The sequence below is a fragment of the Leptonychotes weddellii genome, chromosome 1 (assembly GCF_054177405.1).
Source record: "Leptonychotes weddellii isolate Sample4059 chromosome 1, ASM5417740v2, whole genome shotgun sequence".
Lineage (NCBI taxonomy): Eukaryota > Metazoa > Chordata > Mammalia > Carnivora > Phocidae > Leptonychotes > Leptonychotes weddellii.
Genome location: NC_138369.1, coordinates 12,674,764 through 12,685,290, shown reverse-complemented (window position 1 = coordinate 12,685,290; position 10,527 = coordinate 12,674,764). Strand labels below are relative to the sequence as shown.

At 49.3% G+C, this 10,527-nt stretch overlaps 1 protein-coding gene across 1 annotated transcript in view; it reads right to left on the bottom strand.

Annotated features, from left to right (window-relative positions):
• Positions 1–5,293: 5,293 nt before the first annotated feature.
• Positions 5,294–10,527, bottom strand: part of SACM1L (SAC1 like phosphatidylinositide phosphatase) — a 60,542-nt gene continuing 55,308 nt past the window's right edge. Inside the window, exon 20 of the mRNA XM_081816451.1 lies at positions 5,294–7,057. Within this exon, the coding sequence (XP_081672577.1) occupies positions 6,921–7,057 (137 nt within the window). The 3' untranslated portion in view covers positions 5,294–6,920. The remainder of the gene's footprint in view (positions 7,058–10,527) is intronic.

Here is a 10,527-nt window from a genome sequence, read left to right as displayed (position 1 = left end):
CATCGGGCTCCCTGCTCGGCAGGGAGTCTGCTTCTCCCTCTGACCCTCCCCCCTCTCATGTGCTCTCTCTCATTCTCTCTCTCTCAAATAAATAAATAAAATCTTAAAAAAAAATAAAATGTGTGCACCAGCATTTACTAACCACAAATACCCAGTCCTCTGATTTCTCATCAGAGTTCAGTGTCGACAAACCTTACCTACCAGGGCTTGAAGAGCTGGGCGCACTCCATGTCAAATACACGGTTCCTGAATCCCTACAGAGAGGACCCCCTGCTGAGCCCACAGGCACGGTCACGGTCTTAACAACCCTAGCCGCCCCTCCTGGGGTCCGGCATCAGCAGGGGTGTCAGCCCCAAATGCCAAGTATCCTCAGGACCGTAGAGGCCAACACTGCCCTAACTCATTCCTGTATTCAGTTACCGTGTGTCACTGCTTCTACCCCGGCCGCCCATCCGAACCACCTGTGAGCGAGCCTTGACATCTCCCCGTGCCCACCCAGGCCCCGCCCGGAGCCAGCCAAACCCGAGGGCCAGGGCCCCACGATGGGTCGTGCATTTAGGAATATTTACATCAAAAATGACCTTGAAACATTAGAAAGCATTTTTGAGCCCTTCAACTGTATGGAAAAGCCACTTCTGCAGAATAATTTTTGCACCCCAAAGTCGGACAGATGAAATCACGCTGTTCTAGAATAATGTGCTCGAGATGAAAAGGCCTCAGGTTTTGATTCAGTTTTATTCTGGTTTCTGTGAACTTCATGAAGAGCAGAATAGTTCTCAAGCATCCTCTTGAACCTGTAGTTAAGTCCTGTCTCAAAAAATCCTTGGTTGACCGTTTTCTAGGTACTGCACGAAAGTGGTCATCTGGTGTTCGTCCACCCTCCTCCCGGAGGGCTGGAGGGAGAAAAGGGACGTTCCATCCCTGTCCACGTAACAGTCACCAGGATGCCACGGCCAGATCGCGGGCTCCAGGGAGCTTTCTATTAATGCTGGAGGCATAATGGCCCTTGGCTTTGCTCTACGCAATCAGGGAGGGAAACAGCTGGGTTTTTAGCAATTGTCCTCATAAATAAAACCCTACACAAGTGTATCTGTAGGTTTTTGGTCATGTACTGGCTGTGGTTTTAAGAGCTCTCTCTTCACACAAGATTTCCCTTCATTATGTAAACAGATGAGCCGATTCGCAAAACACGGCCAATAAAGGAGGATCCACCCAGCGTCTTGTTTCTGTCATCTTCCCCATGTCTCCCCCATAGAGCCAGTGAAGCCCACTGATGCAGTCGGTGTACAAAGACCCTCACGTGATGGTTAGATTCCCTAAGAAAAGTCACAAAAATTATGTCTCCCTTGCTGGGTATAAAACAGGGTGTGAGCTCAGAATCTTCTCAACCCCACTGAGAGGTGTCCTGGGCAGCCTGCCCGTTTCAGGGTCTCTCTCTGGCTGAGGCCACGAGAAACCGCAGTAGGCGTGAGTGTGTCCTTACAACTGTCCTAGGGGCAGAGGGGCCATGTGCAAACTACTCTGTTCGACCTCTGCCCGAGTTCCGTAGAAAGATTAATCTGTGGCTGTTCTACTTGACAGGAAAGCTGGGGCAGAGAATTAACCCCCCCATCAGTTTCTACTCGACATTAGTCAGGGGAAGAAAAATAAATAACAGATTTAAACATCCACTTGTAAGGTCAAAACGTTATTGACAAATAGGAAATTCTTAACCAGAATGTCCTGACCAGTATCGGACATGGGCACCACCTCTCTTCCTGACCGTGGCCCTGCATAGTATCAGCCTTCATTGAGAGCACCAACTGCATTACAAACCAGTCCCGGGGTAGGTGCTGGGGACGGTGCTGAACAGAACAGACACGGTCCCTGGTCTTCATGTCACTTACATTCTGGGAGGGAAGAGTGACGATCACGGGTAACAAATGAGTACAGAATGTGATCGTTTCTAAGAAGGCAAGAAATGGGTCGAGGGATGGTGTGAGAGGGATATTACTTCAGTCAGGTGGTCGAGGGGGAGCTTTGAGGACAGAATGTCTGTCTAGGCAGAGGCAACAGCACGTGCAAAGGCCCTGAGGTGAGAAAGAGCAGAAAGGAGGCCAGTGGTTGGAATGGGGAGAGTGATTGGAGGGGGGCTTGGAGGAGTGGGCAGGGTCAGGTCAGTAAGGCCTTGTGGGCCAGGCAAGGGGCTTAGATTTTCTTCAAAGAGCAACAGAATCCCACTGCGGGTTTGACATGGGGGCCCTGCCCTGCATGATCTGTGGGAGAAGATTTATATAGCACATATAACCAACAAACAACTCTCTAGAATACAAAGAAGTTTACAACAAGTCAAGAAGGACAGACAGTCTAACAGAAACTGGCAGAAGACCTCAACAAGGCACAGAACGGGAACACCGAAGACCAAAAAAAGAATGACGAAAAGATGCTCAGGCCCATCAGGGATTGGAGAAATGCCAGAATGAGATACCGCTTTATACCTCCCGGATGAAAAAATTAGGAAGTCTGGCATACCGAGTGTCGGTAGTCACGTGGAGCCACTGGGCATATAAATGGCACAAGCCATTTAGAACACGATTTCATGTCATTCTTGTATATTTCCGGGCAGAGAACAGGGAGAAACACGCTCCCACGTGAGCCAGGAGGCGTGGGGAAGGCGCGCAGCCATACGGGGTGCAAGAGCGACCAACCAGAAACCACTGAAATGTCCATCAGCATCAGACCGGACCAGACCGGATAAAAAGGGAAGTGTGATCTATAAGTCCGGATGAACGCGGAGACTGTCGTAAATTCATTCGCTATAAAGAGACTGGCAGGAAGGGACGACCGCTGGGACCACCACCACGGATGAGAAACACCAAGCTGAGTGCGCACACAGCGACACACCTGTCTAGGGATCCACGGATGTCCTCGACCAGTAAGGCGTGCGGGGAAATGTGAAGCAAGACGAGCAAGCGAGGCCCGTGCTAACCCCTCTGGGCGGACGCAGGGGTGGCCCTGGGAAGAACACGGGCCTCCGCAGGGGCAGGGCTTAATCGCCCCCATTCTGTTACGGGCCCCTAAAGCACAGGATGGAGGGAAGTGGCGAAGCTTTAGACTGAGCCGAGGTACTGAGCTTCTACGGCACGGTGCCTTCTCCCCTAGCGCTCCTTCCCCGGAGGGCAGGGAGCCCGGAGCCGGGCAACAGCGGGGAGGTCCTCGCACACTGCGGTGTCTGTCGCCTCCTCCTGCCTCCCCACCCCCTCCTGCTTCCACTTCCTCTCTCTCCCTTCTCCCCTGCCGCCCGCCCCTTCCCAGGTGAGAGCAAGCGGCTGGTGACGGAGGGCCCCGGCCTCGGAGCCACCCGGCCAGTGCCAAATGCAGCAGAGATGAGCGACGCCCGCGAGGCCCTGCCCAGACTGCAGGGTTTTGTGAGCAGAACATGGTATCGCGGTTCTGCGCTGCTGCGGCTAGTCTGCCATGCGGAGTTAGGTGACCAGAACCCGTCGGTCCTGGCCTAAGCTGCCCCGCCTGGCAGGAGGCCACCGGGCTCTCGGGGCACCAGCCCGGAGTCTCGCTCCTCACTGGCTAAGGCGGCCAACTTCTAAAATGGCCCCAGGGATGCCCACCTCCTGGCGCTTGTGCCCCCGTGTGGTCCCTCCCCTCCCCTCGCATGAGCTGGATCCACTGACTGCTTTCGAACCCACAGAGAACGGCAGACGTGATGGGGCGACACTCCCGAGATTAGGTTACGAGAAAGACTGGCGTTTCGGTCTAGCTGGCTTCCATGAGCCAAGCAGCCGTGCTGGGGAGCCTCCCGGGGCAACGGACATGAAATTCTAAAAACTTACCCTAACGTATCCTCATTGGGATACTTTCTTCTGACATCAGGACTCTTGGATGATAAAACCCCAAAAGCCTGATTTGTTTAAGCCGCTTCCCCCCACGCCACCCGCAGCGCACCTCCAATTCCAGTCCTGACACCACAGTACATCCCAGTCTGTCAGGACTGACGCATCTGCGTCACATAACTCTGGGGACCAGCCCCACTCCTCCCACCTCCCATCCCCCACCCCCTGGTCCCAGAATCCTCAACGGGACAAAGCTTGTCATTCCGGAGCTGCAAATAAGAGCACAAACAGACGCTGTGGGTAACACACGGACTAAGATCTCATTCGTACTGAAGTAAAACCAAGCAATCAGAGCATCGGTAACCTTCCTTTTCGCCCCATGGCGAAGAAGGAGCTAGAGGTTACCAGGCACAAAACACAGATTAGTGTATCGGAGGGAAGGACAGAAGGTCACGGGGGTGGGTGGTAGAGAATTCCTGAAAACCCCTTCGCAGGAAGCCGCTGGGGTGGCTCCTATTCACCAGCCAGGGCAGGAAAGGAAGCTGCTAGAGCCCATGCAGAGAGCCGACACCAGGGACGGGCCCGACACAGCCTGAGGCGGCTCTGCTCGGCTCATGAGGGGGACGGCAGACTCCACATCCCATCTCCAAGGACTTTTGCCTCACTACCCTCCACGTGGGTGGAGGCCTCCCAGGTCATTCCCACCTTGTCCCGGACACATTCCGTGGCCCGAGAGATCAGTTTCTAGTAAGCAACACTGTCCCTCTGCCAAGGTGAGACCTGTATCCTTTTGAAAAACTAACTTGGGGGGAGGGGTGGGATGCAGGGGACATCTTTTTATGGATGTCACACGTTACTAAATATTTCCCTGGTTTTATCTTTAACTAAAAAATAATTACACAGACGGGGCGCCTGGGTGGCTCAGTTGGTTAAGCGACTGCCTTCGGCTCAGGTCATGATCCTGGAGTCCCGGGATCGAGTCCCGCATCGGGCTCCCTGCTCGGCAGGGAGTCTGCTTCTCCCTCTGACCCTCCCCCCTCTCATGCTCTCTCTAGCTCATTCTCTCTCAAATGAATAAAATCTTTAAAAAAAATAATTACACAGACGAACACAATTTCTCAAGTGATAACTGGAAAGTAGGATTTCAGAAGCTATGGATTTTCTTGCTTACTTACACCGTCTACTTTTCTATAAAGCCCCTGCATGCACTGCTTTGTTTGAGTTCTAAAATTCTAAAATAAAGGGGCGCCTGGGTGGCTCAGTCGGTCTGCCTTCGGCTCAGGTCGTGATCCCGGGGTCCTGGGATCGAGCCCCAGGTCGGCCTCCCTGCTCCGCGGGAAGCCTGCTTCTCCCTCTCCCACTCCCCCTGCTGGTGCTCCCTCTCAAATCAATAAAATCTTTTTAAAAAATTACAAAATAAAAAAAGAATACCCCTTTCAAGACAAAGTACAGGAATGATACCAACGGTGGTTAGAAAAGAGTATGACATTTATTTTCACTTAAGGATGTACAGTACATGAATTTAGAAATCACAGCACGGCAGGGCTCTGAACACGGACACCTGAGGTTCTGACAAGCCAGCATCAGTCCATCGGCTGCGGAACAGCCACCCGAGCGGCTCTCACTCGGTCTTTGCCGTGGCTGTGGAAGTCAGGTCTTCACGTGAAATGTCCGGGAGCACTTGAGTAATATATTGCAGTAGACATGAACCACGTTTCAAACATTTCATCTTTGGAACAAATTATGCTTATTTACATGTTAAGAATAGGTAGTTCTAATTATTTACCCTACTGGGAGTTTTAATGACTGATTTTAAGCTACAGAGGGCTTCCAGCTATTCTCCTTTAGAGCTTCTAGAAGCAACAACTCTTATTGTTTAAAAAAATAATGTTGAAAAAAGAAGTGATGTTGAAATAAAGGCGCTTTGAGAGATATTTAAGGACCACTATTGAGAAAAACTGTACATATTTGCAAGCACAACACAAATATTGTAGCAGTATTTAGTCGGTTTTAAAATAGTGGCAAGTATCTACTCTACACACTTTTCTAATATTTAAACTTCATAATTACAGTTTGAATATACAGTCCAACTTATAATTAGAACTATGCACAGCTTCTAAAGCATATTTTTCAGGCTTGTTTTTGCACATAAATTAACAATGAAGTTGGTCCTTGATTTGGAGAACTCTAACTACCGGGAAGCACTAAATTTCCGACACACTTATTGATAGAATAAAGCTAACAAAAACCTTTACGGAGTGAGAAGCGCTGACGGTGCCACGCATGGAGCCTCCCCAGGGCTCGCGCGGCTCGATGAATGAACCCCCAGGGAACACCACAGCCGGGAGGGGGAGCCGACCAGCCGAGGGGCTTTTCCACGCTGAGGCAAATCCTTAAAACAGAGGCGGCTTTGGACCTTTAGCGTAAGACACAGACTTTACGTTCTTTGATTTCATTTACACCTTTTAAAAAAGATAAATCCTATCTGAACTTCTTCTTTGCACTCCAGTTCAAGCTGAACTCAAGAGGCAGCCCAACCGAAACCCCAACAGGACGCCAGACCCAGCTCCCTTCTCTGGCTGACTACCTGACGTCTGTGAGAGACTCCCGCCTCATCAACACAGGCGTGTTAGCTTATCACTCATCTCTTAGGAAAAGCCCAAAGATGTGTGGGGACGTCTGCTGGCGAACAGCAACTGCTTCTACAGTGACAATAAGGAAACTGAGCTAGAAAAATAATTTTACCATTTTAAACAAGGAAAGAAGCTAGAGTTCTTAAATATATTACTTATTCTGCAAGAGTTGATTAAATCGACAAGGAATAGATTCCTTCCGTTCCAGGAGCTGGATTCAGGTGACCTTTTAATTACAGAAGAGCTTCCAATTATAGCTAGAACCCCCCAGTAGTGAAGAGATGGTCAGGGCGGGAACACCGGGCCGACTGCAGGTCCCCCACCCGGCACAAAGCAGAGGGCAGACTTCCGGAGAAAGGCTTTCGAAAGACCTCGGGCTGACGTGGAAAGCGGGTCAGTAAAGACTCCAGTTCTGCATAATGGAATCTTCCAAGCCAAGCCGCTTTCCACAGACACAAATTCAGTCCATCTTTTCTTTCTGGACCAATCTGGGAGCATCGACAAAATCTTTGCCATTATAAAGAATAATGAAAAATGTTCCAATGCTTGCAACTCCCCAAAAGAGCACATAGGCCAGTGTTTCTGTCCAAGTGTCACCTGTTGATATTAAAAAACAAAGAGTTGGAGCACCTAGGTGGCTCAGTCGGTTAAGCATCTGCCTTCGGCTCAGGCCATGATCCCAGGGTGCTGGGATCGAGCCCCGCCATCGGGCTCCCTGCTCAGCGGGGAGTCTCTGCTTCTCCCTCTCCCACTCCCCCGACTTGTGCTCTCTCTCATGCTATCTCTAATAAATAAATAATCTTTAAAAATAAAAAAAAATTAAAAAACCAAAGAGTTGATAAATAAAAATCATTTTATCGAGGGGCACCTGGGTGGCTTAGTTGGTTAAGCATCTGCCTTCGGCTCAGGCCATGATCCCGGGGTCCTGGGATCGAGCCCCACATCAGGCTCCCTGCTCAGTGGGGGGGTCTGCTTCTCCCTCTCCCTCAGCCTTTCCCCACTGCTTATGCTCTCTCTCACTCTCTTTCTCTCTCAAATAAATAAAATTAAAAAACGAAGAGTTGATAAATAAAAATCATTTTATTGAGGGGCGCCTGGGTGGCTCAGATGGTTGGGCATCTGCCTTTGGCTCAGGTCATGATCTCTGGGTCCTGGGATTGAGTCCTGCATCGGGCTCCCTGCTCAGTGGAGAACCTGCTTCTCTCTCTGTCTCTGTCCCTCCCCCCACTCATGCTCTCTCTCTCTCTGTCTCAAATGAATAAATGGGACCTTAAAAAAAAATCATTTTATTGATCCCAGATCCAGCTTTCAGCTGCTTAGCAACATTAAAGTCTAGTGTTTAAACATTAAAATCTAAAGTTTAATCTTGACAACATCAAAGTTTATCAGCACATCTACAGGAAAAATACAAGAACCTCTCAATTAAGGTTAGAACAAGTGGTTCTTGAACTCTGGCTGGCGTTAGAATCCTTTCCAGGGCCCGATAAGACATCAGCTGCCGGGCAACCCCGGAGATTCTGACTCGGCAGGTCCGGGTGGGACCCAAGAATCTGCATTTCTAACAAGTTCCCAGGTAACATTGACGCCACTGGCCCAGAGGCCACAGCATGAGAACCATCTGACTGTCCTATGTGACATCACACAAATAATTACTTACTTTAAGATTAGGTACTTTCATATTAGAAGAAGCTATTAGTAATACATTCGCCACAATCAAAATGCCTACACACACAAAAAATAACTTTACAAAACATACATGCTTCAGAAAAGCTATGTATGAAAGCGTATAAAACAAAACTCAGGGACATATTTTAATGATCTACTTCACACGACTCTCCCGATCGGCACTTTTTGCAACGTCTAGAGTTCGTGAAGGTTAGCGGCAGCGGGAAAAGACCTACTTTGTTCTACTCCTCGCGCAGCTGAACCGAGTGCTTCTGCCCTCCCGCGCCAGGGGACCCACACAGAGGAGGAGATGGTGGGAGAATAGCAGGCTCCGCGCTCTTTCCTCACTGGCTATCGGGGTTCACGCTGCCCTTACCCCCCACTCTCTAAAAACCCAAAGTACAGGCTGCAAATCAGACGCTACCCTATCTACACATCACAGCGCTCATCACCTTATGGCAATGAACGGACACACAGTGCTGCCATCCACGGCGTCAATCTCTTCGTACACAAAACATGCACCAATTCACGTGATCGCTCGTGTTCACACCTTTGAGTTTTTAAATTCTTCTCGGACAAAGCAGAAAGGCAGTTCCTCGCAAGCCCAACCGGGGACCACCCCCCAAAGGAACTGTCCCATTTGTTCAGGCCGAGCTCTCTGCCTTGACTTGCCTGCCTCTCCGGAGGTTCCACAGGGAAGCCAAGGAAACACAGAACAAAGTGACGAAACGAATTTCACGGGACACGGGCTCCCAGAAAGTGGCATCCACTAGGCAGTGTTTTAAAGCAGTCAGAGAGTCGAGGGAGTGAAGAGCCTGGCCCTCAGAGGAATCACGGGCGGCACGTGCTGGCTGGCCCTGTCCTCTTCCTTCCTGCCCCAACCCGGGCCCGGGACCCGACTTACGCCACACAGCTCTGCCTGTGCTCCAGAGCCCTCAGCCTGTTTGGTACTCTGCGCTAAGAATGGTTTTTACATTTTTCAAGAGTTGTAAAAATAAACAATGTGCAACAGAGAGGATATGCAATTTGGGAAGTCTAAACTAGTTATTATCTTGCTCTTTACAGAGAACGTCCACTAACTCCTGCCCGAGAGTAACAGGATGGCTCCCTCCCCTACGTGGTGACTGTCTATAGTGCTGAACCCTGAGGGGAGTATGGGGATTACAGAGAGCAACAGGCACCTACAGAGTCGCCCTTCCAGAATGCGCGTCGGGCGTGGGGTTAAGGGTCCCTGGCTCAGCAGACTTTTGCTGAGAGCTTACTATAGCCCAGACACAGGAGACAAAACAATGAGCAAGACACAGTCTCTGCCCTCAAAGAGTTTCCCACCCAGTGGGAAAGACAAATGAGTGTGCAAATCATGGCTCACGAAGAGAAACACACACTGGGGAAGCCGGGGACACTGGAGACGCACACCACCTCTGAAGAAGAGATCCCCAGGGGCTTATGCAGCCAGAGGACAAAGCGCTGTAAGAAAAGGACACAACGCTGTGGAGAGAAGGGCGTAAGGTCTGTGTGGGAGAACAAAGGGTCACGGTGAGAGGGGCCCATGGGAATGGGGCCCTGCCAACAGGCGGGGCTCAGACAAGACAGGCCCGAGTGCACAATACAGCCAACGCGCACGCTCCTGCCCCACAGCTCTGAGGAGTACTGAACGGAGATGCACTCATCCTAAACGCTCATGAACTTAGTAACACAGAAAAATACTGAGAGAAAAACAGAAAACCAGTAACGACCTTGTTAGCACAAGTTCTTATTAGGCAATTCTGCTCTCAATCTACTAAAAAAAAAAAAATTTTTTTTTTTAGAGACGGGGAGAGAAAGAGAATCTTAAGCAGGAGCCCGGTACAGGGCTTGATCTCACGACCCTGGGATCACGACCTGAGCTGAAATCAAGAGTCAGATGTGTAACTGAGCCACCCAGGCGCCCCTCAACCTACTAAAATTTAATGATAAGTAGTGTATTAATCTATTAATAATATTTGTCTAATAATAGGTGGTTGGTTAAATAAACTATATATCCATAAATGGATTTTAATGCAGTCATTAAAAATAAAGAACACGGGGAAATGCTTATATTGCTCAGTGAAAACAGATTACAAAAAATATATCTTTCACTTGTGAAAAAATCACACACACAAAGATTAAAACGTCAAAACATTAAAAGTAGTTAGCTTATGTCTGGAAGACAGGATGATAAATAATGTTTTCTTCTTTCTTGCCTAACTGTATTTTCTATAATTCCTATAGGTTACTTGGGTGATAAGACAAAAAAAAAAAAAAAGTTTAAATCTTAAGTAAAAAAACTAAACAATTATCAGTATATGTTCTTCCTCCGGTCACATCTAAGGACTAATCACATCCACTCACTTTGCTCACTAAATTTAACGGGGAAACATCAA